This window comes from Scyliorhinus torazame, chromosome 6 (assembly GCF_047496885.1).
Source record: "Scyliorhinus torazame isolate Kashiwa2021f chromosome 6, sScyTor2.1, whole genome shotgun sequence".
Lineage (NCBI taxonomy): Eukaryota > Metazoa > Chordata > Chondrichthyes > Carcharhiniformes > Scyliorhinidae > Scyliorhinus > Scyliorhinus torazame.
In genome coordinates, this window is record NC_092712.1 from 17,052,877 (window position 1) to 17,079,636 (window position 26,760).

The 26,760-nt window shown below is 62.6% G+C and overlaps 1 protein-coding gene across 1 annotated transcript in view; it reads left to right on the forward strand.

Annotated features, from left to right (window-relative positions):
* LOC140425672 (NFX1-type zinc finger-containing protein 1-like) overlaps window positions 1-26,760 on the forward strand; it is a 75,471-nt gene that overhangs the window by 46,581 nt on the left and 2,130 nt on the right. Inside the window, exons 11-12 of the mRNA XM_072510168.1 lie at window positions 11,339-11,449; window positions 15,793-15,888. Coding sequence (XP_072366269.1) covers window positions 11,339-11,449; window positions 15,793-15,888 — 207 coding nt within the window. The remainder of the gene's footprint in view (window positions 1-11,338; window positions 11,450-15,792; window positions 15,889-26,760) is intronic.

Below are 26,760 nucleotides of genomic sequence, written 5' to 3' on the forward strand. Positions count from 1 at the left end.
CCCCGCTCTCTCTCACTGGGAGACAGCGGGAATTTCCCCGCTCTCTCTCACTGGGAGCCAGTGGCACTTTCCCCGCTCTCTCACTGGGAGCCAGTGGGACTTTCCCCGCGCTCTCTCACTGGGAGCCAGTGGGACTTTCCCCGCTCTCCTCACTGGGAGCCAGTGGGACTTTCCCCGCGCTCTCTCACTGGGAGCCAGTGGGACTTTCCCCGCTCTCCTCACTGGGAGCCAGTGGGACTTTCCCCGCGCTCTCTCACTGGGAACCAGTGGGAATTTCCTCACTCTCGCCCTCTGGGAGCCAGGGGGACTTTCCTCTCTCTCTCTCTCACTGGGAACCAGTGGGACTTTCCTCGCTCTCTCTCACTGGGAGCCAGTGGGACTTTCCCCGCTCTCCTCACTGGGAGCCAGTGGGACTTTCCCCGCGCTCTCACACTGGGAACCAGTGGGAATTTCCTCACTCTCGCCCTCTGGGAGCCAGGGGGACTATCCTCACTCTCTCTCACTGGGAGACGGTGGGTCTTTCCCCGCTCTCTCGCACTGGGAGCCAGTGGAAATTTCCCCGCTCTCTCTCACTGTGAGCCAGTGGGTCTTTCCCCACTCTCTCTCACTGGGAGCCAGTGGGACTTTCCCCGCTCTCTCTCACTGTGAGCCAGTGGCACTTTCCCCGCTCTCTCTCACTGGGAGCCAGTGGGACTTTCCTCGCTCTCGCTCACTGGGAGCCAGTGGGACTTTCCCCGCTCTCTCTCACTGGGAGCCAGTGGCACTTTCCCCGCTCTCTCTCACTGGGAATCAGTGGGATTTTCCTCGCTCTCTCTCACTGGGAGACAGTGGGACTTTCCCCGCTCTCTCTCTCACTGGGAGACAGTGGGACTTTCCTCGCTCTCTCTCTCTGGGAGACAGTGGGACTTTCCCCGCTCTCCCTCACTGGGAGACAGTGGGATTTTCCTCGCTCTCTCTCACTGGGAGTCAGTGGGACTTTCCTCCCTCTCTCTCAATGGGAGACAGTGGGACTTTCCCCACTCTCTCTCACTGGGAGCCAGTGGGACTTTCCTCGCTCTCTCTCACTGGGAGACAGTGGGACTTTCCTTGCTCTCTCTCACTGGGAGCCAGTGGGACTTTCCCCGCTCTCTCTCTCTGGGAGACAGTGGGAATTTCCTCTCTCTCTCTCACTGGGAGCCAGTGGGACTTTCCTCGCTCTCTCTCACTGGGAGCCAGTGGGACTTTCCTCGCTCTCTCTCACTGGGAGCCAGTGGGACTTTCCTCGCTCTCTCTCACTGGGAGACAGTGGGACTTTCCTCGCTCTCTCTCACTGGGAGACAGTGGGACTTTCCTTGCTCTCTCTCACTGGGAACCAGTGGGAATTTCCTCTCTCTCTCTCTCACTGGGAGCCAGTGGGACTTTCCCTGCTCTCTCTCGCTGGGAGCCAGTGGGACTTTCCCTGCTCTCTCTCACTGGGAGCCAGTGGGACTTTGCTCGCTCTCTCTCACTGGGAGCCAGTGGGACTTTCTTTCCCCGCTCTCTCTCGCTGGGAGCCAGTGGGACCTTCCTCTCTCTCTCAGTGGGAGACAGTGGGACTTTCCCCGCTCTCTCTCACTGTGAGCCAGTGGGACTTTCCTCTCTCTCTCTCTCACTGGGTGACAGTGGGACTTTACTCGCTCTCTCTCACTGGGAGCCAGTGGGACTTTCCTCGCTCTCTCTCACTGAGAGCCAGTGGGTCTTTCCCCGCTCTCTCTCACTGAGAGCCAGTGGCACTTTCCCCGCTCTCTCTCACTGGGAGCCAGTGGGAATTTCCTCACTCTCTCTCACTGGGAGTCAGTGGCACTTTCCCTGCTCTCTCTCACTGTGAGCCAGTGGGACTTTCCTCTCTCTCTCTCACTGGGAGCCAGTGGGACTTTACTCGCTCTCTCTCACTGAGAGCCAGTGGGTCTTTCCTCGCTCTCTCTCACTGAGAGCCAGTGGCACTTTCCCCGCTCTCTCTCACTGGGAGCCAGTGGGTCTTTCCCCGCTCTCTCTCACTGAGAGCCAGTGGCACTTTCCCCGCTCTCTCTCACTGGGAGCCAGTGGGACTTTCCTCGCTCTCTCTCACTGGGAGCCAGTGGGAATTTCCTCACTCTCTCTCACTGGGAGACAGTGGCACTTTCCCCGCTCTCTCTCGCTGGGAGCCAGTGGGTCTTTCCCCGCTCTCTCTCACTGGGAGCCAGTGGGACTTTCCTCACTCTCTCTCACTGAGAGCCAGTGGCACTTTCCCCGCTCTCTCTCACTGGGAGCCAGTGGGAATTTCCTCACTCTCTCTCACTGGGAGCCAGTGGGAATTTCCTCGCTCTCTCTCACTGAGAGCCAGTGGGACTTTCCCCGCTCTCTCTCACTGGGAGTGAGTGGGACTTTCCTCGCTCTCTCTCACTGGGAGTCAGTGGGACTTTCCTCGCTCTCTCTCTCTGGGAGCCAGTGGGAATTTCCTCACTCTCTCTCACTGGGAATCAGTGGGATTTTCCTCTCTCTCTCTCACTGGGAGACAGTGGGACTTTCCTCGCTCTCTCTCTCTGGGAGACAGTGGGACTTTCCTCGCTCTCTCTCTCACTGGGAGTCAGTGGGACTTTCCTCGCTCTCTCTCACTGGGAGCCAGTGGGACTTTCCTCGCTCTCTCTCTATGGGAGACAGTGGGAATTTCCTCTCTCTCTCACTGGGAGTCAGTGGGACTTTCCTCGCTCTCTCTCACTGGGAGCCAGTGGGACTTTCCTCGCTCTCTCTCACTGGGAGCCAGTGGGACTTTCCTCGCTCTCTCTCACTGGGAGCCAGTGGGACTTTCCTCGCTCTCTCTCACTGGGAGACGGTGGCTCTCTCACTGGGAGCCAGTGGGACTTTCCTCGCTCTCTCTCACTGGGAGTCAGTGGGAATTTCCTCACTCTCTCTCACTGGGAGCCAGTGGGACTTACCCCGCTCTCTCTCACTGGCAGCCAGTGGGAATTTCCTCACTCTCTCTCTCACCGGGAGCCAGTGGGCCTTTCCCCGCTCTTTCTCACTGGGAGCCAGTGGGAATTTCCTCGCTCTCTCTCTCAATGGGAGCCAGTGGCACTTTCCTCTCTCTCTCGCACTGGGAGCCAGTGGGAATTTCCTCGCTCTAACTGGGAGCCAGTGGCACTTTCCCCGCTCTCACTGGGAGCCACTGGGAATTTCCTCGCTCTCTCTCACTGGGAGCCAGTGGCACTTTCCCCGCTCTCTCGCACTGGGAGCCAGTGGCACTTTCCCCGCTCTCTCGCACTGGGAGCCAGTGGGAATTTCCTCGCTCTCTCTCTCTGGGAGACAGTGGGAATTTCCTCGCTCTCACTGGGAGCCAGTGCGAATTTCCTCGCTCTCTCGCACTGGGAGCCAGTGGCACTTTCCCCGCTCTCTCGCACTGAGAGCCACTGGGACTTTCCTCGCTCTCTCTCTCTCTGGCAGCCAGTGCGAATTTCCTCGCTCTCTCTCACTGGGAGCCAGTGGCATTTTCCTCACTCTCTCTCTGGGAGCCAGTGGGAATTTCCTCGCGCTCTCTCACTGGGGCTGGTGGGATTTTCCTCTCTCTCTCTCACTGTGAGCCAGTGGGACTTTCCGCGCTCTCTCTCACTGGGAGCCATTGGGACTTTCCCCGCTCTCACTGGGGCTGGTGGGAATTTCCTTGCTCTCTCTCACTGGGAGCCATTGGGACTTTCCTCGCTCTCTCTCACTGGGAGCCATTGGGACTTTCCTCGCTCTCTCTCACTGGGAGTCAGTGGGACTTTCCTCGCTCTCTCTCACTGGGAGCCAGTGGGACTTTCCGCGCTCTCTCTCACTGGGGCTGGTGGGAATTTCCTTGCTCTCTCTCACTTGGAGCCAGTGGGACTTTCCTCGCTCTCTCTCACTGGGAGCCATTGGGACTTTCCGCGCTCTCTCTCACTGGGAGCCAGTGGGACTTTCCCCGCTCTCTCTCTCTGGGAGCCGGTGGGAATTTCCTCACTCTCTCTCACTGGGAATCAGTGGGATTTTCCTCTCTCTCTCTCACTGGGAGACAGTGGGACTTTCCTCGCTCTCTCTCTCTGGGAGACAGTGGGACTTTCCTCGCTCTCTCTCACTGGGAGACAGTGGGACTTTCCTCGCTCTCTCTCACTGGGAGCCAGTGGGACTTTCCCCGCTCTCTCTCTATGGGAGACAGTGGGAATTTCCTCTCTCTCTCACTGGGAGCCAGTGGGACTTTCCTCGCTCTCTCTCACTGGGAGCCAGTGGGACTTTCCTCGCTCTCTCTCACTGGGAGCCAGTGGGACTTTCCTCGCTCTCTCTCACTGGGAGACGGTGGCTCTCTCACTGGGAGCCAGTGGGACTTTCCTCGCTCTCTCTCACTGGGAGTCAGTGGGAATTTCCTCGCTCTCTCTCACTGGGAGCCAGTGGGACTTACCCCGCTCTCTCTCACTGGCAGCCAGTGGGAATTTCCTCACTCTCTCTCTCACCGGGAGCCAGTGGGCCTTTCCCCGCTCTTTCTCACTGGGAGCCAGTGGGAATTTCCTCGCTCTCTCTCTCAATGGGAGCCAGTGGCACTTTCCTCTCTCTCTCGCACTGGGAGCCAGTGGGAATTTCCTCGCTCTAACTGGGAGCCAGTGGCACTTTCCCCGCTCTCACTGGGAGCCACTGGGAATTTCCTCGCTCTCTCTCACTGGGAGCCAGTGGCACTTTCCCCGCTCTCTCGCACTGGGAGCCAGTGGCACTTTCCCCGCTCTCTCGCACTGGGAGCCAGTGGGAATTTCCTCGCTCTCTCTCTCTGGGAGACAGTGGGAATTTCCCCGCTCTCTCGCACTGGGAGCCAGTGGGAATTTCCTCACTCTCTCTCTGGGAGCCAGTGGGAATTTCCTCGCTCTCACTGGGAGCCAGTGGGAATTTCCTCGCTCTCTCTCACTGGGAGCCAGTGCGAATTTCCTTGCTCTCACTGGGAGCCAGTGGGAATTTCCCCGCTCTCTCGCACTGGGAGCCAGTGGCACTTTCCCCGCTCTCTCGCACTGAGAGCCAGTGGGACTTTCCTCGCTCTCTCTCACTGAGAGCCACTGGGACTTTCCTCGCTCTCTCTCTCTGGCAGCCAGTGCGAATTTCCTCGCTCTCTCTCACTGGGAGCCAGTGGCATTTTCCTCACTCTCTCTCTGGGAGCCAGTGGGAATTTCCTCGCGCTCTCTCACTGGGGCTGGTGGGATTTTCCTCTCTCTCTCTCTATGTGAGCCAGTGGGACTTTCCGCGCTCTCTCTCACTGGGAGCCATTGGGACTTTCCCCGCTCTCACTGGGGCTGGTGGGATTTTCCTCGCTCTCTCTCACTGGGAGCCAGTGGGAATTTCCTTGCTCTCTCTCACTGGGAGACAGTGGCACTTTCCCCGCTCTCTCTCACTGGGAGCCAGTGGGATTTTCTTCGCTCTCTCTCACTGGGATACAGTGGGACTTTCCTCGCTCTCTCTCACTGGGAGCCAGTGGGACTTTCCCCGCTCTCTCTCTATGGGAGACAGTGGGAATTTCCTCTCTCTCTCACTGGGAGTCAGTGGGACTTTCCTCGCTCTCTCTCACTGGGAGCCAGTGGGACTTTCCTCGCTCTCTCTCACTGGGAGCCAGTGGGACTTTCCTCGCTCTCTCTCACTGGGAGACGGTGGCTCTCTCACTGGGAGCCAGTGGGACTTTCCTCGCTCTCTCTCACTGGGAGTCAGTGGGAATTTCCTCGCTCTCTCTCAGTGGGAGCCAGTGGGACTTACCCCGCTCTCTCTCTCTGGCAGCCAGTGGGAATTTCCTCACTCTCTCTCTCACCGGGAGCCAGTGGGCCTTTCCCCGCTCTTTCTCACTGGGAGCCAGTGGGAATTTCCTCGCTCTCTCTCTCAATGGGAGCCAGTGGCACTTTCCTCTCTCTCTCGCACTGGGAGCCAGTGGGAATTTCCTCGCTCTAACTGGGAGCCAGTGGCACTTTCCCCGCTCTCACTGGGAGCCACTGGGAATTTCCTCGCTCTCTCTCACTGGGAGCCAGTGGGACTTTCCTCGCTCTCTCTCACTGGGAGACGGTGGCTCTCTCACTGGGAGCCAGTGGGACTTTCCTCGCTCTCACTGGGAGCCACTGGGAATTTCCTCGCTCTCTCTCACTGGGAGCCAGTGGGACTTTCCTCGCTCTCTCTCACTGGGAGACGGTGGCTCTCTCACTGGGAGCCAGTGGGACTTTCCTCGCTCTCTCTCACTGGGAGTCAGTGGGAATTTCCTCGCTCTCTCTCACTGGGAGCCAGTGGGACTTACCCCGCTCTCTCTCTCTGGCAGCCAGTGGGAATTTCCTCACTCTCTCTCTCACCGGGAGCCAGTGGGCCTTTCCCCGCTCTTTCTCACTGGGAGCCAGTAGGAATTTCCTCGCTCTCTCTCTCAATGGGAGCCAGTGGCACTTTCCTCTCTCTCTCGCACTGGGAGCCAGTGGGAATTTCTTCGCTCTAACTGGGAGCCAGTGGCACTTTCCCCGCTCTCACTGGGAGCCACTGGGAATTTCCTCGCTCTCTCTCACTGGGAGCCAGTGGCACTTTCCCCGCTCTCTCGCACTGGGAGCCAGTGGCACTTTCCCCGCTCTCTCGCACTGGGAGCCAGTGGGAATTTCCTCGCTCTCTCTCTCTGGGAGACAGTGGGAATTTCCCCGCTCTCTCGCACTGGGAGCCAGTGGGAATTTCCTCACTCTCTCTCTGGGAGCCAGTGGGAATTTCCTCGCTCTCACTGGGAGCCAGTGGGAATTTCCTCGCTCTCTCTCACTGAGAGCCACTGGGACTTTCACCGCACTCTCTCACTGGGAGCCAGTGCGAATTTCCTTGCTCTCACTGGGAGCCAGTGGGAATTTCCCCGCTCTCTCTCACTGGGAGACAGTGGGACTTTCCCTGCTCTCTCGCACTGGGAGCCAGTGGCACTTTCCCCGCTCTCTCGCACTGAGAGCCACTGGGACTTTCCTCGCTCTCTCTCTCTGGCAGCCAGTGCGAATTTCCTCGCTCTCTCTCACTGGGAGCCAGTGGCATTTTCCTCACTCTCTCTCTGGGAGCCAGTGGGAATTTCCTCGCGCTCTCTCACTGGGGCTGGTGGGATTTTCCTCTCTCTCTCTCACTGGGAGCCATTGGGACTTTCCCCGCTCTCACTGGGGCTGGTGGGATTTTCCTCTCTCTCTCTCACTGGGAGCCAGTGGGACTTTCCTCGCTCTCTCTCACTGGGAGCCAGTGGCACTTTCCCCGCTCTCTCTCTCTGGGAGCCAGTGGGATTTTCCTCACTCTCTCTCACTGGGAGCCATTGGGACTTTCCCCGCTCTCTCTCTCTGGGAGCCAGTGGGATTTTCCTTGCTCTGTCTCACTGGGAGACAGTGGGATTTTCCTCACTCTCTCTCACTGGGAGCCAGTGCGAATTTCCTTGCTCTCTCTCACTGGGAGCCAGTGGGAATTTCCTCACTCTCTCTCACTGGGAGCCAGTGGGATTTTCCTCGCTCTGTCTCACTGAGAGACAGTGGGATTTTCCTCACACTCTCTCACTGGGAGCCAGTGCGAATTTCCTTGCTCTCTCTCACTGGGAGCCAGTGGGAATTTCCTCACTCTCTCTCACTGGGAGACAGTGGGACTTTCCCCGCTCTTACTCTCACTGGGAGACAGTGGGACTTTCCTCGCTCTCTCTCAATGGGAGACAGTGGGATTTTCCTCACTCTCTCTCACTGGGAGCCAGTGGGACTTTCCTCGCTCTCTCTCTCTGGCAGCCAGTGCGAATTTCCTCGCTCTCTCTCACTGGGAGCCAGTGGGAATTTCTCCGCTCTCTCTCACTGGGAGCCAGTGGGACTTTCCTCGCTCTCCCACACTGGGAGCCAGTGGGAATTTTCCGCTCTCTCTCACTGGGAGCCAGTGGGAATTTCTCCGCTCTCTCTCACTGGGAGCCAGTGGGACTTTCCTCGCTCTCTCTCACTGGGAGCCAGTGGGAATTTCCTTGCTCTCACTGGGAGTGAGTGGGATTTTCCTCTCTCTCTCTCTCACTGGGAGCCAGTCGGACTTTCCTCGCTCTCTCTCACTGGGAGCCAGTGGGAATTTCCTTGCGCTCTCTCTCACTGGGAGTCCGTGGGAATTTCCTCGCTCTCTCTCACTGGGAGCCAGCGGGACATTCCCCGCTCTCTCTCACTGGGAGTGAGTGGGAATTTCCTCGCTCTCTCTCACTGGGAGCCAGTGGGACTTTCCCCGCTCTCCCACACTGGGAGCCAGTGGGACTTTCCTCGCTCTCTCTCACTGGGAGCCAGTGGGAATTTCCTTGCTCTCACTGGGAGTGAGTGGGATTTTCCTCTCTCTCTCTCTCACTGGGAGCCAGTGGGACTTTCCCCGCTCTCTCTCACTGGGAGCCAGCGGTATTTTCCTCGCTCTCTCTCACTGGGAGCCAGTGGGACTTTCCTCGCTCTCTCTCACTGGTAGCCAGTGCAAAGTTCTCACTCTCTCTCACTGGGAGCCAGCGGTATTTTCCTCGCTCTCTCTCACTGGGTGCCAGTGGGATTTCTCTCTCTCTCTCTCTCTCTCTCTCTCACTGGGGCTGGTGGGATTTTCCCCGCTCTCTCTCACTAAGAGCCAGTGGGACGTACATCACTCTCTCTCACTGGGAGACAGTGGGATTTTCCTCGCTCTCTCTGGGAGAGGGTAGGAATTTCCTCACTCTCTCTCACTGGGAGACAGTGGGAATTTCTTCGCTCTAACTTGGAGCCAGTGGGATTTTCCTCGCTCTCTCTCACTGGGAGCCAGTGGGACTTTCCTTGCTCTCTTTCACTGGGAGCCAGTGGCTCTCTCACTGGGAGTCAGTTGGACTTTCCCCGCTCTCTCTCACTGGGAGCCAGTGGGACTTTCCTTGCTCTCTTTCACTGGGAGCTAGTGGCTCTCTCACTGGTAGACAGTGGCTCTCTCACTGGGAGACAGTGGCTCTCTCACTGGGAGCCAGTGGGAATTTCCTCACGCTCTCTCACTGGGAGTCGGTGGGATTTTCCTCGCTCTCTCTCACTGGGAGTGAGTGGGAATTTCCTCTCTCTCTCACTGGGCGACAGTGGGACTTTCCCCGCTCTCTCTCTCACTGGGAGCCAGTGGGACTTTCCCCGCTCTCTCTCACTGGGAGCCAGTGGGATTTTCCTCGCTCTGTCTCACTGAGAGACAGTGGGATTTTCCTCGCTCTCTCTCACTGGGAGTCAGTGCGAATTTCCTTGCTCTCACTGGGAGCCAGTGGGAATTTCCTCTCTCTCACTGGGAGTCAGTGGGATTTCCCTCTCTCTCTCTCTCTCACTGGGGCTGGTGGGATTTTCCCCGCTCTCTCTCATTGGGAGTCAGTGGGACTTTACTTGCTGTCTCTCACTAAGAGCCAGTGGGACGTACATCACTCTCTCTCTCACTGGGAGACAGTGGGATTTTCCTCGCTCTCTCTGGGAGAGGGTAGGAATTTCCTCTTGCTCTCTCACTGGGAGACAGTGGGAATTTCCTCGCTCTAACTTGGAGCCATTGGGATTTTCCTCGCTCTCTCTCACTGGGAGCCAGTGGGACTTTCCTTGCTCTCTTTCACTGGGAGCCAGTGGCTCTTTCACTGGGAACTAGTGGCTCTCTCACTGGGAGACAGTGGCTCTCTCACTGGGAGTCAGTGGGACTTTCCCCGCTCTCTCTCACTGGGAGACAGTGGGACTTTCCTCGCTCTCTCTCACTGGGAGCCAGTGGGACTTTCCCCGCTCTCTCTCACTGGGAGCCAGTGGGACTTTCCTCGCTCTCTCTCACTGGGAGCCAGTGGGAATTTCCTCGCTCTCTCTCACTGGGAGTCAGTGGGATTTTCCTCATGTTCTCAGGGAAACTAGGTCCCAATTTACACGAATGCCTTTGATGTAACCTAAAGAAACTGCGAACCCCTGGGTCTAAAAGCCCAGACCTACTGCCATGTCCTTCAGAATTGCGCAGGTATCCTGGAGAACCTCAGAACCACTGGGGGAACCAGTGGGGAAATGGTGGTGCAGTGGTGATGTCACTGGACTAATCCAGAGGCTGAGAAAGCTACGGAATTGAAGTGATCCGTGACCTTCCCTGGATCCTTGCTTTCCTGATCGGAGGGCCCAGCATAGGGTTTTTTTTTTTATTATGTTGTGGGGTTCAGGGCCAGCATTTGTTGCCCATCCCCACTTCCCCCTTGAGGAGGCGGTGGTGTGCCGCCATTTTGTACCACTGCAGTCCATGAGGTGTGGGTACACCCCCAGTGCTGTTAGAGAAGGATTTCCAGGCTGTTGACTCTGACGGTGAATGGCCGATATATTTCCAAGTCAGGATTGTGTGCCTTGGAGGGGGACCTCCAGGTGGTGGCATTCCCATTCACCAACATCATGGAGCCTGGGTTTGGGCCTGTGATTCCCAGAATCCCCGGTGCTCGCAGTTCCAGCTGGTTCTGATTGCAAACCTGGATGGGGATTCTTGAGCCGCCACGATGGACGATTGATTTCCATTGAGCAGAGGCACTGGCAGAGGGGGAGTTCCCCAATTAGCCAGCTTTGGGCAAAGCTATTCGACCTCCGAGTTACTGGAGCCATTTTCCCATCGCTTTTCTTCATTCGTTTTCTCTGCCAATCAACCCTTCACAGGAGTTGCCTTAACCCATCATGGCCCACAGCCAGACTTGGGCATGCCCTTGACTAAGGGGCCATCCAGATCAGAGGCCTCTGGCTAGGGAGGGCTGGAATCTTGACCTTTTTGTTTAGAATTGATTTGGAATAAGGGCGTTACTGGGTAGGCCAGCATTCATTACCCCACCCTAATTGCCCTCGAGAAGATGATGATCTGCCACTTTGAAGTGAAGGTAGTCAATGTAACCAAGCAGGGGCAGTGGTAATGTCAGTGCAAGTCTGCCGTCCTTGCCCGCTCTGGCCTACACGTGACCCACGTGGGGCTGTTTAGCACAGGGCTAAATCGCTGGCTTTGAAAGCAGACCAAGGCAGGCCAGCAGCACGGTTCAATTCCCGTACCAGCCTCCCCGAACAGGCGCCGGAATAGTGGCGACTAGGGGCTTTTCACAGTAACTTCATTTGAAGCCTACTTGTGACAATCAGCGATTTTCATTTTTTCATTTCAGTGCTGTCGAAATGGTCGAGCCAAGCACTCTGTTCAAGGGCAATTGGGAATGGGCTGTGCCAGTCATACCCACATCCCACGGTAGAATTTTTTAAAACCCGCGTGGATCCAGTCAAGTTTCCGTTCCTCGAGGATATGAATGACATTCCGACAGCGTTGTAATAGAGAGACAATCTCAGGTCCGAGGAAAGTCTAGCCCGTCCTCGTTCTGCATGAACTCTTCCTCTTGTTCTGTTTCCTGCAGCTGAAACCAAAGTTAACGGATGACACTCTGGGCTCGGAGTATCGCCTCGACGTATCGCTGTTTGAGAGGATGGTGAAAAATAAGATTCCGTGCGAGCAGCTGAGCCACCAGGTACAAGAGCGAGATTCCCTATTGGCCGAGAGCTGCAGCCTCCCTCCGGGAAAGGCCTCTCGGATAACCATGCGGTAATCCGACCATCCGCGTCGGAATTTACTCCAGTCCCAATTTGGCTGGGGCGGGTGTTCCTGTCTTTTCCCAGGTTAGACCCGGAGAGGCTCCACCCAGCGAGAGGGGAATCTGGGAATTCGCCTTTTCCCAGGTTAGACCCAGAGAGGCTCCTCCCAGCGACTGGGGAATCTGGGAATTCGCCTTTTCCCAGGTTAGACCCCGAGAGGCTCGACCCAGAGAGTGGGGAATCTGGGAATTCGCCTTTTCCCAGGTTAGACCGGGAGAGGCTCGACCCAGAGAGTGGGGAATCTGGGAATTCGCCTTTTCCCCGGTTAGACCGGGAGAGGCTCCACCCAGCGAGAGGGGAATCTGGGAATTCGCCTTTTCCCAGGTTAGACCCCGAGAGGCTCCACCCAGCGAGTGGGGAATCTGGGAATTCGCCTTTTCCCAGGTTAGACCCGGAGAGGCTCCAACCAGAGAGTGGGGAATCTGGGAATTCGCATTTTCCCAGGTTAGACCCGGAGAGACTCCACCCAGAGAGTGGGGAATCTGGGAATTCGCCTTTTCCCAGGTTAGACCCCGAGAGGCTCGACCCAGAGAGTGGGGAATCTGGGAATTCGCCTTTTCCCAGGTTAGACCGGGAGAGGCTCGACCCAGAGAGTGGGGAATCTGGGAATTCGCCTTTTCCCCGGTTAGACCGGGAGAGGCTCCACCCAGCGAGAGGGGAATCTGGGAATTCGCCTTTTCCCAGGTTAGACCCCGAGAGGCTCCACCCAGCGAGTGGGGAATCTGGGAATTCGCCTTTTCCCAGGTTAGACCCGGAGAGGCTCCACCCAGCGAGTGGGGAATCTGGGAATTCGCCTTTTCCCAGGTTAGACCCGGAGAGGCTCCACCCAGCGAGAGGGGAATCTGGGAATTCGCATTTTCCCAGGTTAGACCCGGAGAGACTCCACCCAGAGAGTGGGGAATCTGGGAATTCGTCTTTTCCCAGGTTAGACCCCGAGAGGCTCCACCCAGCGAGAGGGGAATCTGGGAATTCTCCTTTTCCCAGGTTAGACCGGGAGAGGCTCCTCCCAGAGAGTGGGGAATCTGGGAATTCGCATTTTCCCAGGTTAGACCCCGAGAGGCTCCACCCAGCGAGAGGGGAATCTGGGAATTCGCCTTTTCCCAGGTTAGACCGGGAGAGGCTCCTCCCAGAGAGTGGGGAATCTGGGAATTCGCATTTTCCCAGGTTAGACCCCGAGAGGCTCCACCCAGCGAGAGGGGAATCTGGGAATTCGCCTTTCCCAGGTTAGACCCCGAGAGGCTCCTCCCAGCGAGAGGGGAATCTGGGAATTCACCTTTTCCCAGGTTAGACCCGGAGAAGCTCCACCCAGCGAGAGGGGAATCTGGGAATTCGCCTTTTCCCAGGTTAGACCGGGAGAGGCTCCACCCAGAGAGAGGGGAACCTGGGAATTCGCCTTTTCCCAGGTTAGACCCGGAGAGGCTCCACCCAGAGAGTGGGGAATCTGGAAATTCGCCTTTTCCCAGGTTAGACCGGGAGAGGCTCCACCCAGAGAGTGGGGAATCGGGGAATTCACCTTTTCCCGGGTTAGACCGGGAGAGGCTCCACCCAGCAAGTGTGGAATCTGGGAATTCGCCTTTTCCCAGGTTAGACCGGGAGAGGCTCCACCCAGAGAGAGGGGAATCTGGGAATTCGCCTTTTCCCAGGTTAGACCGGGAGAGGCTCCACCCAGCGAGAGGGGAATCGGGGAATTCGCCTTTTCCCAGGTTAGACCCGGAGAGGCTCCACCCAGAGAGTGGGGAATCGGGGAATTCACCTTTTCACAGGTTAGACCGGGAGAGGCTCCACCCAGCAAGTGTGGAATCTGGGAATTCGCCTTTTCCCAGGTTAGACCCCGAGAGGCTCCACCCAGCGAGAGGGGAATCTGGGAATTTGCCTTTTCCCAGGTTAGACCCGGAGAGACTCCACCCAGCGAGTGGGGAATCTGGGAATTCGCCTTTTCCCAGGTTAGACCCGGAGAGGCTCGACCCAGAGAGTGGGGAATCGGGGAATTCGCCTTTTCCCCGGTTAGACCGGGAGAGGCTCCACACAGCGAATGGGGAATCTGGGAATTCACCTTTTCCCAGGTTAGACCGGGAGAGGCTCCACCCAACGAGTGGGGAATCTGGGAATTCGCCTTTTCCCAGGTTAGACCCGGAGAGGCTCCACCCAGCGAATGGGGAATCTGGGAATTCGCTACCACAGAAGGACATTGAGGCCAAAATGTTGACAGACGGACGCACGCAGACACGTATGCGCAGACAGACGGACGCACGCAGACACAAATGCGCAGACGGACGCACGCAGACACCTGGGCGCAGACAGACGGACGCACGCAGACACCTGTGCGCAGACAGACAGACGCACGCAGACACATGTGCACAGACAGACAGACGCACGCAGACACATGCGCAGACAGACGGACGCACGCAGACACATATGCGCAGACAGACAGACGCACGCAGACACATATGCGCAGACAGACGGACGCACGCAGACACATATGCGCAGACAGACGGACGCACGCAGACACATATACGCAGACAGACGGACGCACGCAGACACATATACGCAGACAGACGGACGCACGCAGACACATATACGCAGACAGACGGACGCACGCAGACACATGTGCACAGACAGACGGACGCACGCAGACACATATGCGCAGACAGACGGACGCACGCAGACACATTTGCGCAGACAGACGGACGCACGCAGACACATTTGCGCAGACAGACGGACGCACGCAGACACATTTGCGCAGACAGACGGACGCACGCAGACACATTTGCACAGACAGACGGACGCACGCAGACACATGTGCACAGACAGACGGACGCACGCAGACACATATGCGCAGACAGACGGACGCACGCAGACACATTTGCGCAGACAGACGGACGCACGCAGACACACATGCGCAGACAGACAGACGCACGCAGACACGATCAATCTGCCAGTCTTGACCAAACATTGGTGTCTAGCCCCGAGGTGGGGAGCAGACTCCGCTGATTATGCACAGAAACTTCAGAAAAGGCATTAAACCCACTTCAATCAGTTCCACTGAGTTTCTCGCAGCAATGCAATCATTAACAGTGATTGCTGTTAATCAATCACTGAATGGCCTCTGTAGACCATTTCACCCATCGAATACATGACTGCCCTCAATCAGCTGAAGATTAAATGCAGCACTGAGGGAGTGCCGCACTGTCAGAGGGTCAGTACTGAGGGAGTGCCGCACTGTCAGAGGGTCAGTACTGAGGGAGTGCTGCACTGTCAGAGGGTCAGTACTGAGGGAGTGCTGCACTGTCAGAGGGTCAGTACTGAGGGAGTGCTGCACTGTCAGAGGGTCAGTCCTGAGGGAGCGCTGCACTGTCAGAGAGTCAGTACTGAGGGAGTGCTGTACTGTCAGAGGGCAGTACTGAGGGAGTACTGCACTGTCAGAGGGTCAGTACTGAGGAAGCGCCGCACTGTCAGAGGGTCAGTACTGAGGGAGTGCTGCACTGTCAGAGGGTCAGTACTGAGGGAGTGCTGCACTGTCAGAGGGTCAGTACTGAGGGAGTGCTGCACTGTCAGAGGGTCAGTACTGAGGAAGCACCGCACTGTCAGAGGGTCAGTACTGAGGGAGTGCTGCACTGTCAGAGGGTCAGTACTGAGGGAGTGCTGCACTGTCAGAGAGTCAGTACTGAGGGAGTGCTGCACTGTCAAGAGGGTCAGTACTGAGGGAGTGCTGCACTGTCAGAGGGTCAGTACTGAGGGAGTGCCGCACTGTCAGAGGGTCAGTACTGAGGGAGTGCTGCACTGTCAGAGGGTCTGTACTGAGGGAGTGCTGCACTGTCAGAGGGTCAGTACTGAGGGAGTGCCGCACTATCTGTTACTGCCACCTTTTGGACGAGACATTAAACAGAATTTGTGTCCTCTTGGGTTAACATAAAGTATCTGATGCCCACTGTTTTGAAGAAAAGGTGGGGAGTTCGCATTTTGTCTCAAATATAAATGAACATCTGACAATTCGTTAATTTGTGGGATCTTGCTGTGCTCTAATGGCTGGCTGCGTTTTCGTGACTACAGCGGCGAGTGCAATTGAAACAAATTCTTCACGGCAGAGGGTGAACCGGGCAACCCCTCTCGTCCCTGGGGTGCGTGAAGCTGTTCCTGCTGTCCCCATTCAAGCTGGAATGGGTAGTGGATTCCCTACAAACTCAGCTGTTACAAACCTCTCTCTTCCACTTGCTTGCAGCACCGAATGAGACCTGAAATCTCTCAGCTCATGGCCTCCATCTTCTACTCCAATCTTAAAGATCACAGATCAGTGACACTGTATGAAGATATCAGGGTAAGAATCTCCGTAACACGCAGCACGACGCAACACTCTGCCTTCGTTCAACATGCAACAGCAATGCCGAAAGAGGCCTCTTGGCTCATCAAGCAGCCCGTAGTAATCCCACCCTGCTGCTTTCCCACTGAGCTGCCTGGAAAACCCAGGGCAGCACATACCTGGGAACACCAGCACAAGGAGGCTCCCCTCCAAACCACACATCATCCTGACGTGGAAATATATCTGCTGCCCTTGTCCTTCTGGACGGTAGTGGCCGTGGGTTTGGAAGGTGCTGCCAAGGGAGTCTTGTAGATGGTAAAAACTCATACAATTCCTACAGTGCAGAAGGAGGCCATTCGGCCCATTGAGTCTGCACCAACCCCACTGTTTGTGTGGAGTTTGCACATTCTCCCCACAACCCAAAGATGTGCGGGGTAGCTGGATTGGCCACGCTAAACCTGGCCGCGAGGTTTGCTAGTGTCACACAGGAGGGTTTAAACTAGTATGGCAGGGGGGTGGGCACGGGAGCAATAGGTCAGAAGGTGAGAGCATTGAGGGAGAACTAGGGAATAGGGACAGTGTGGCTCTGAGGCAGAGCAGATAGGGAGAAGTTGCCGAACACAGCGGGTCTGGTGGCCTGAAGTGCATATGTTTTAATGCAAGGAGCATTACGGGTAAGGCAGATGAACTTAGAGCTTGGATTAGTACTTGGAACTATGATGTTGTTGCCATTACAGAGACCTGGTTGAGGGAAGGGCAGGATTGGCAGCTAAACGTTCCAGGATTTAGATGTTTCAGGCGGGATAGAGGGGGATGTAAAAGGGGAGGCGGAGTTGCGCTTCTGGTTCGGGAGAATATCACAGCTGTACTGCGGGAGGACACCTCAGAGGGCAGTGAGGCTATATGGGTAGAGATCAGGAATAAGAAGGGTGCAGTCACAATGTTGGGGGTTTACTACAGGCCTCCCAACAGCCAGCGGGAGATAGAGGAGCAGATAGGTAGACAGATTTTGGAAAAGAGTAAAAACAACAGGGTTGTTGTGATGGGAGACTTCAACTTCCCCAATATTGACTGGGACTCACTTAGTGCCAGGGGCTTAGACGGGGCGGAGTTTGTAAGGAGCATCCAGGAGGGCTTCTTAAAACAATATGTAGACAGTCCAACTAGGGAAGGGGCGGTACTGGACCTGGTATTGGGGAATGAGCCCGGCCAGGTGGTAGATGTTTCAGTAGGGGAGCATTTCGGTAACAGTAACCACAATTCAGTAAATTTTAAAGTACTGGTGGACAAGGATAAGAGTGGTCCTAGGATGAATGTGCTAAATTGGGGGAAGGCTAATTATAACAATATTAGGCGGGAACTGAAGAACATAGATTGGGGGCGGATGTTTGAGGGCAAATCAACATCTGACATGTGGGAGGCTTTCAAGTGGCAGTTGAAAGGAATTCAGGACCGGCATGTTCCTGTGAGGAAGAAGGATAAATACGGCACTTTTCGGGAACCTTGGATGACGAGAGATATTGTAGGCCTCGTCAAAAAGAAAAAGGAGGCATTTGTCAGGGCTAAAAGGTTGGGAACAGACGAAGCCTGCGTGGAATATAAGGAAAGTAGGAAGGAACTTAAGCAAGGAGTCAGGAGGGCTAGAAGGGGTCACGAAAAGTCATTGGCAAATAGGGTTAAGGAAAATCCCAAGGCTTTTTACACGTACATAAAAAGCAAGAGGGTAGCCAGGGAAAGGGTTGGCCCACTGAAGGATAGGCAAGGGAATCTATGTGTGGAGCCAGAGGAAATGTGCGAGGTACTAAATGAATACTTTGCATCAGTATTCACCAAAGAGAAGAAATTGGTAGATGTTGAGTCTGGAGAAGGGTGTGTAGAAAGCTTGGGTCACATTGAGATCCAAAAAGACGAGGTGTTGGGTGTCTTAAAAAATATTAAGGTAGATAAGTCCCCAGGGCCTGATGGGATCTACCCCAGAATACTGAAGGAGGCTGGAGAGGAAATTGCTGAGGCCTTGACAGAAATCTTTGGATCCTCGCTGTCTTCAGGGGATGTCCCGGAGGACTGGAGAATAGCCAATGTTGTTCCTCTGTTTAAGAAGGGTAGCAAGGATAATCCCGGGAACTACAGACCGGTGAGCCTTACTTCAGTGGTAGGAAAATTACTGGAGAGAATTCTTCGAGACAGGATCTACTCCCATTTGGAAGCAAATGGACGTATTAGTGAGAGGCAGCACGGTTTTGTGAAGGGAAGGTCGTGTCTCACTAACTTGATAGAGTTTTTCGAGGAGGTCACTAAGATGATTGATGCAGGTAGGGCAGTGGATGTTGTCTATATGGACTTCAGTAAGGCCTTTGACAAGGTCCCTCATGGTAGACTAGTACAAAAGGTGAAGTCACACGGGATCAGGGGTGAGCTGGCAAGGTGGATACAGAACTGGCTAGGCCATAGAAGGCAGAGAGTAGCAATGGAAGGATGCTTTTCTAATTGGAGGGCTGTGACCAGTGGTGTTCCACAGGGATCAGTGCTGGGACCTTTGCTCTTTGTAGTATATATAAATGATTTGGAGGAAAATGTAACTGGTCTGATTAGTAAGTTTGCAGACGACACAAAGGTTGGTGGAATTGCGGATAGCGATGAGGACTGTCAGAGGATACAGCAGGATTTAGATTGTTTGGAGACTTGGGCGGAGAGATGGCAGATGGAGTTTAATCCGGACAAATGTGAGGTCATGCATTTTGGAAGGTCTAATGCAGGTAGGGAATATACAGTGAATGGTAGAACCCTCAAGAGTATTGAAAGTCAAAGAGATCTAGGAGTACAGGTCCACAGGTCATTGAAAGGGGCAACACAGGTGGAGAAGGTAGTCAAGAAGGCATACGGCATGCTTGCCTTCATTGGCCGGGGCATTGAGTATAAGAATTGGCAAGTCATGTTGCAGCTGTATAGAACCTTAGTTAGACCATACTTGGAGTATAGTGTTCCATTCTGGTCGCCACACTACCAGAAGGATGTGGAGGCTTTAGAGAGGGTGCAGAAGAGATTTAACAGAATGTTGCCTGGTATGGAGGGCATTAGCTATGAGGAGCGGTTGAATAAACTCGGTTTGTTCTCACTGGAACGAAGGAGGTTGAGGGGAGACCTGATAGAGGTCTACAAAATTATGAGGGGCATAGACAGAGTGGATAGTCAGAGGCTTTTCCCCAGGGTAGAGGGGTCAATTACTAGGGGGCATAGGTTTAAGGTGAGAGGGGCAAGGTTTAGAGTAGATGTACGAGGCAAGTTTTTTACGCAGAGGGTAGTGGGTGCCTGGAACTTGCTACCGGAGGAGGTGGTGGAAGCAGGGATGATAGTGACATTTAAGGGGCACCTTGACAAATACATGAATAGGATGGGAATAGAGGGCTACGGACCCAGGAAGTGTAGAAGATTGTAGTTTAGTCGGGCAGCATGGTCGGCACGGGCTTGGAGGGCCGAAGGGCCTGTTCCTGTACTGTACATTTCTTTGTTCTTTGTTCTTGTTTGTTAAACTGCCCCTTAATTGGGGAAAAAAAAGATTTGAGTACTCTAAATTAATATTTTTTTAAAAAGTCTGCACCAACCCTGGAAAGAGCACCGCCCACTCCCCCGCCCTCCCCAGGCCCACTCCCCCGCCCTCCCCTGGCCCACTCCCCCGCCCTGCCCAGGCCCAGTCCCCCGCCCTCCCCAGGCCCACTCCCCCGCCTTCCCCAGGCCCACTTCCCCGCCCTCCGCAGGCCCACTTCCCTGCCCTCCGCAGGCCCACTTCCCCGCCCTCCGCAGGCCCACTTCCCCGCCCTCCGCAGGCCCACTCCCCCGCCCTCCGCAGGCCCACTCCCCCGCCCTCCGCAGACCCACTCCCCCGCCCTCCGCTGGCCCACTCCCCCGCCCTCCCCAGGCCCACTCCCCCGCCCTCCCCTGGCCCACTCCCCCGCCCTCCCCAGGCCCACTCCCCCGCCCTCCCCAGGCCCACTCCCCCACCCTCCCCAGGCCCACTCCCCCGCCCTCCCCAGGCCCAGTCCCCCGCCCTCCCCAGGCCCACTTCCCCGCCCTCCCCAGGCCCACTCCCCCGCCCTGCCCAGGCCCACTCCCCCGCCCTGCCCAGGCCCACTCCCCCGCCCTGCCCAGGCCCACTCCCCCGCCCTCCCCTGGCCCACTCCCCCGCCCTCCCCTGGCCCACTCCCCCGCCCTGCCCAGGCCCACTCCCCCGCCCTGCCCAGGCCCACTCCCCCGCCCTCCCCAGGCCCACTCCCCCGCCCTCCCCAGGCCCACTTCCCCGCCCTCCCCAGGCCCACTCCCCCGCCCTCCCCAGGCCCACTCCCCCGCCCTCCCCAGGCCCACTCCCCCGCCCTCCCCAGGCCCACTCCCCCGCCCTGCCCAGGCCCACTCCCCCGCCCTGCCCAGGCCCACTCCCCCGCCCTCCGCAGGCCCACTCCCCCGCCCTCCGCTGGCCCACTCCCCCGCCCTCCCCAGGCCCACTCCCCCGCCCTCCCCAGGCCCACTTCCCCGCCCTCCGCAGGCCCACTCCCCCGCCCTCCCCAAGGCCCACTCCCCCGCCCTCCCCAGGCCCACTCCCCCGCCCTCCCCAGGCCCACTCCCCCACCCTCCCCAGGCCCACTCCCCCACCCTCCCCAGGCCCACTCCCCCGCCCTCCCCAGGCCCACTTCCCCGCCTTCCCCAGGCCCACTGCCCCGCCCTCCGCAGGCCCACTCCCCCGCCCTCCGCTGGCCCACTCCCCCGCCCTCCGCTGGCCCACTCCCCCGCCCTCCCCAGGCCCACTCCCCCGCCCTCCCCAGGCCCATTCCCCCGCCCTCCCCAGGCCCACTCCCCCGCCCTCCCCAGGCCCACTCCCCCGCCCTCCCCAGGCCCACTCCCCCGCCCTCCCCAGGCCCACTCCCCCGCCCTCCCCAGGCCCACTCCCCCGCCCTCCCCAGGCCCACTCCCCCGCCCTCCCCAGGCCCACTCCCCCGCCCTCCCCAGGCCCACTCCCCCGCCCTCCCCAGGCCCACTCCCCCGCCCTCCCCAGGCCCACTCCCCCGCCCTCCCCAGGCCCACTTCCCCGCCCTACCCAGGCCCACTCCCCTGCTCCCCTCACCCGCGCCCCTCCCCTGCCCCCCCTCCCCCTCCTTCCCCCTCCCCCTCCTTCCCCCTCCCCCTCCTTCCCCCCTCCCCCTCCTTCCCCCCTCCCCCTCCTTCCCCCCTCCCCCTACTTCCCCCCTCCCCCTCCTCCCCCCTCCCCTCACCCCCCTCCCCGTCCCCTCCTCTCCCCCTCCTCCCCCACGCCCCCTCCTCCCCCCGCCCCCTCCTCCCCCCCACCCCCTCCTCCCCCCGCCCCCTCCTCCCCACCGCCCCCTCCTCCCCCCGCCCCCTCCTCCCCCGCCCCCTCCTCCCCCCCGCCCCCTCCTCCCCCCGCCCCCTCCTCCCCCCGCCCCCTCCTCCCCCCCGCCCCCTCCTCCCCCCGCCCCCTCCTCCCCCCGCCCCCTCCTCCCTCCCGCCCCCTCCTCCACCCCTCCCCCCGCCCCCTCCTCCCCCGCCCCCTCCTCCCCCCGCCCCCTCCTCCCCCCGCCCCCTCCTCCCCCCGCCCCCTCCTCCCCCCCGCCCCCTCCTCCCTCCGCCCCCTCCTCCCCCGCCCCCTCCTCCCCCCCGCCCCCTCCTCCCCCAGCCCTCCCCTCCGCCCCCCCCTTCTCCCCTCCCCGCCCCCATCTCCCCTCCTCTGCCCCCTCCTCCCATCCCACTGCCCTCTCCCCCTCCCACTGCCCTCTCCCCCCTCCCACTGCCCTCTCCCCCCTCCCACTGCCCTCTCCCCCCTCCCACTGCCCTCTCCCCCTCCTCTCCCCCCTCCTCTCCCCCTCCTCTCCCCCCTCCTCTCCCCCCTCCCCCCCCTCCTCCCGTCTCCCCCCCCTCCTCCCGTCTCCCCCCCCTCCTCCCGTCTCCCCCCCCACCCCCCGTCTCCCCCGTCTCCCCCTCCGCCCCTCCTCCCCCAGCCCTCTCCCCCCTCCCACTGCCCTCTCCCCCTCCTCTCCCCCTCCTCTCCCCCCTCCTCTCCCCCCTCCTCCTCCTCCTCCCCCCTCCTCCCCCCTCCTCCCCCCTCCTCCCCCCTCCTCCCCCACCCCCCGTCTCCCCCTCCGCCCCTCCCCCGCCCCTCCCCCGCCCCTCCCCCGCCCCTCCCCCGCCCCTCCCCCCGCCCCTCCCCCGCCCCTCCCCCCGCCCCCCTCCCCTCCCGCACTTCTCCCCCCGCCCCTCCCCCTCCCCCCTCCCCCCGCCCCCCTCCTCCCCCGCCCCCTCCTCCCCCGCCCCCTCCTCCCCCCCGCCCCCTCCTCCCCTCCTCCCCCCCACCCCCCTCCTCCCACCCACCCCCTCCTCCCCCCCACCCCCCTCCTCCCCCAGCCCTCCCCTCCTCCCCCCACCCCCTCCTCCCCCCCACCCCCTCCTCCCCCCCGCCCCCTCCTCCCCCCCGCCCCCTCGTCCCCCCCGCCCCCTCCTCCCCCCGCCCCCTCCTCCCCCCGCCCCCTCCTCCCCCCGCCCCCTCCTCCCCGCCCCCTCCTCCCCCCGCCCCCTCCTCCCCCCGCCCCCTCCTCCCCCCGCCCCCTCCTCCCCCCGCCCCCTCCTCCCCCCCCGCCCCCTCCTCCCCCAGCCCTCCCCTCCACCCCCCCTTCTCCCCTCCCCGCCCCCATCTCCCCTCCTCTGCCCCCTCCTCCCATCCCACTGCCCTCTCCCCCTCCCACTGCCCTCTTCCCCCCTCCCACTGCCCTCTCCCCCCTCCCACTGCCCTCTCCCCCCTCCCACTGCCCTCTCCCCCCTCCCACTGCCCTCTCCCCCCTCCCACTGCCCTCTCCCCCCTCCCACTGCCCTCTCCCCCTCCTCTCCCCCTCCTCTCCCCCTCCTCTCCCCCCTCCTCTCCCCCTCCTCTCCCCCCTCCTCCCCCCTCCTCCCCCTCCTCCCGTCTCCCCCCCCACCCCCCGTCTCCCCCGTCTCCCCGTCTCCCCCGTCTCCCCCGTCTCCCCCGTCTCCCCCGTCTCCCCCTCCGCCCCCTCCTCCCCCTCCGCCCCCTCCTCCCCCTCCCCGCCCCTCCCCCTCCCCGCCCTCCCTCTCCCCTCCCCCGCCCCTCCCCCCAGCCCCTCCCCCCAGCCCCTCCCCCCCGCCCCTCCCCCCGCCCCTCCCCCCCGCCCCTCCCCCCCGCCCCTCCCCCCCGCCCCTCCCCCCCGCCCCTCCCCCCCGCCCCTCCACCCCGCCCCCTCGCCCCTCCCCCTCGCCCCTCCCCCCGCCCCTCCCCCTCTCCCCCTCCCCTCTCCCCCTCCCCCCCCCACCCCCTCCTCCCCCTCCTCCCCTCCTCCCCCAGCCCTCTCCCCCCTCCCACTGCCCTCTCCCCCCTCCCACTGCCCTCTCCCCCCTCCCACTGCCCTCTCCCCTCCCACTGCCCTCTCCCCCCTCCCACTGCCCTCTCCCCCCTCCCACTGCCCTCTCCCCCTCCCACTGCCCTCTCCCCCTCCTCTCCCCCTCCTCTCCCCCTCCTCTCCCCCCTCCTCCCCCCTCCTCCCCCCTCCTCCCCCCTCCTCCCCCCTCCTCTCCCCCCTCCTCTCCCCCTCCTCCCCCCTCCTCTCCCCCCTCCTCCCCCCTCCTCTCCCCCCTCCTCCCCCTCCTCCCCCCCCTCCTCCCCCTCCCCCCTCCTCCCCCCTCCTCCCCCCTCCTCCCCCCACCCCCCGTCTCCCCCGTCTCCCCCTCCGCCCCTCCCCCGCCCCTCCCCCCGCCCCTCCCCCCGCCCCTCCCCCCGCCCCTCCCCCCGCCCCTCCCCCCGCCCCTCCCCCCGCCCCTCCCCCCGCCCCTCCCCCCGCCCCTCCCCCCGCCCCTCCCCCCACCCCTCCCCCGCCCCTCCCCCCGCCCCTCCCCCCGCCCCTCCCCTCCCCCCGCCCATCCCCTCCCCCCGCCCCCCTCCCCTCCCGCACCTCTCCCCTCCCGCACCTCTCCCCTCCCCCCGCCCCTCCCCCTCCCCTCCCCCGCCCCCTCCTCCCCGCCCCCTCCTCCCCCGCCCCCTCCTCCCCGCCCCCTCCTCCCCCCGCCCCCTCCTCCCCTCCTCCCCCCCCACCCCCCTCCTCCCCCCACCCCCTCCTCCCCCCCACCCCCTCCTCCCCCCCACCCCCCTCCTCCCCCAGCCCTCCCCTCCGCCCCCCCTTCTCCCCTCCTCTGCCCCCTCCTCCCCTCCCACTGCCCTCTCCCCCCTCCCACTGCCCTCTCCCCCCTCCCACCCCTCCCACTGCCCTCTCCCCCCTCCCACTGCCCTCTCCCCCCTCCCACTGCCCTCTCCCCCCTCCCACTGCCCTCTCCCCCTCCCACTGCCCTCTCCACCCTCCCCCTCCTCTCCCCCCTCCTCTCCCCCCTCCTCCCCCTCCTCCCGTCTCCCCCCACCCCCCGTCTCCCCCGTCTCCCCCCCACCCCCGTCTCCCCCGTCTCCCCCTCCTCCCCCTCCCCTCCCCCTCCCCCTCCCCCTCCCCCTCCCCCCGCCCCTCCCCCGCCCCTCCCCCGCCCCTCCCCCGCCCCTCCCCCGCCCCTCCCGCCCCTCCCCGCCCCTCCCCGCCCCTCCCCGCCCCTCCCCGCCCCTCCCCGCCCCTCCCCCGCCCCTCCCCGCCCCTCCCCCGCCCCTCCCCCGCCCCTCCCCCGCCCCTCCCCCGCCCCTCCCCCGCCCCTCCCCGCCCCTCCCCCGCCCCTCCCCCGCCCCTCCCCCCGCCCCTCCCCCCGCCCCTCCCCCGCCCCTCCCCCCGCCCCTCCCCCGCCCCTCCCCCCGCCCCTCCCCCCGCCCCTCCCCCGCCCCTCCCCCTCCCCCCGCCCCTACCCCTCCCCGCCCCTACCCCTCCCCCCGCCACTACCCCTCCCCCCGCCCCTACCCCTCCCCGCCCCTCCCCCCGCCCCTCCCCCCGCCCCTCCCCCCGCCCCCCTCCCCTCCCGCACTTCTCCCCCCGCCCCTCCCCCTCCCCCCTCCCCCCGCCCCCTCCTCCCCCGCCCCCTCCTCCCCCCGCCCCCTCCTCCCCTCCTCCCCCCCACCCCCCTCCTCCCACCCACCCCCTCCTCCCCCCCACCCCCCTCCTCCCCCAGCCCTCCCCTCCTCCCCCCACCCCCTCCTCCCCCCCGCCCCCTCCTCCCCCCCGCCCCCTCGTCCCCCCCGCCCCCTCCTCCCCCCCGCCCCCTCCTCCCCCCGCCCCCTCCTCCCCCCGCCCCCTCCTCCCCCCGCCCCCTCCTCCCCGCCCCCTCCTCCCCGCCCCCTCCTCCCCCCGCCCCCTCCTCCCCCCGCCCCCTCCTCCCCCCGCCCCCTCCTCCCCCCGCCCCCTCCTCCCCCCGCCCCCTCCTCCCCCCCGCCCCCTCCTCCCCCAGCCCTCCCCTCCGCCCCCCCTTCTCCCCTCCCCGCCCCCATCTCCCCTCCTCTGCCCCCTCCTCCCATCCCACTGCCCTCTCCCCCTCCCACTGCCCTCTTCCCCCCTCCCACTGCCCTCTCCCCCCTCCCACTGCCCTCTCCCCCCTCCCACTGCCCTCTCCCCCCTCCCACTGCCCTCTCCCCCCTCCCACTGCCCTCTCCCCCCTCCCACTGCCCTCTCCCCCCTCCCACTGCCCTCTCCCCCTCCTCTCCCCCTCCTCTCCCCCTCCTCTCCCCCCTCCTCTCCCCCTCCTCTCCCCCCTCCTCCCCCCTCCTCCCCCTCCTCCCGTCTCCCCCCCCACCCCCCGTCTCCCCCGTCTCCCCCGTCTCCCCCGTCTCCCCCGTCTCCCCCGTCTCCCCCGTCTCCCCCGTCTCCCCCTCCGCCCCCTCCTCCCCCTCCGCCCCCTCCTCCCCCTCCCCGCCCCTCCCCCTCCCCGCCCCTCCCCCTCCCCGCCCTCCCTCTCCCCTCCCCCGCCCCTCCCCCAGCCCCTCCCCCGCCCCTCCCCCCCGCCCCTCCCCCCCGCCCCTCCCCCCCGCCCCTCCCCCCGCCCCTCCCCCCCGCCCCTCCCCCCCGCCCCTCCCCCCCGCCCCTCCACCCCGCCCCCTCGCCCCTCCCCCTCGCCCCTCCCCCCGCCCCTCCCCCTCTCCCCCTCCCCTCTCCCCCTCCCCCCCCCACCCCCTCCTCCCCCTCCTCCCCTCCTCCCCCAGCCCTCTCCCCCCTCCCACTGCCCTCTCCCCCCTCCCACTGCCCTCTCCCCCTCCCACTGCCCTCTCCCCCCTCCACTGCCCTCTCCCCCTCCTCTCCCCCTCCTCTCCCCCTCCTCTCCCCCCTCCTCCCCCCTCCTCCCCCCTCCTCCCCCTCCTCTCCCCCCTCCTCTCCCCCCTCCTCCCCCCTCCTCTCCCCCCTCCTCCCCCCTCCTCCCCCCTCCTCTCCCCCCTCCTCCCCCTCCTCCCCCCCCTCCTCCCCCCTCCCCCCTCCTCCCCCCCTCCTCCCCCTCCTCCCCCCACCCCCCGTCTCCCCCGTCTCCCCCTCCGCCCCTCCCCCCGCCCCTCCCCCCGCCCCTCCCCCCGCCCCTCCCCCCGCCCCTCCCCCCGCCCCTCCCCCGCCCCTCCCCCGCCCCTCCCCCCGCCCCTCCCCCCGCCCCTCCCCCCACCCCTCCCCCGCCCCTCCCCCCGCCCCTCCCCCCGCCCCTCCCCTCCCCCCGCCCATCCCCTCCCCCCGCCCCCCTCCCCTCCCGCACCTCTCCCCTCCCGCACCTCTCCCCTCCCCCCGCCCCTCCCCCTCCCCCTCCCCCCGCCCCCTCCTCCCCCGCCCCCTCCTCCCCGCCCCCTCCTCCCCGCCCCCTCCTCCCCCCCGCCCCCTCCTCCCCTCCTCCCCCCCCACCCCCCTCCTCCCCCCACCCCCTCCTCCCCCCCCACCCCCTCCTCCCCCCCACCCCCCTCCTCCCCCAGCCCTCCCCTCCGCCCCC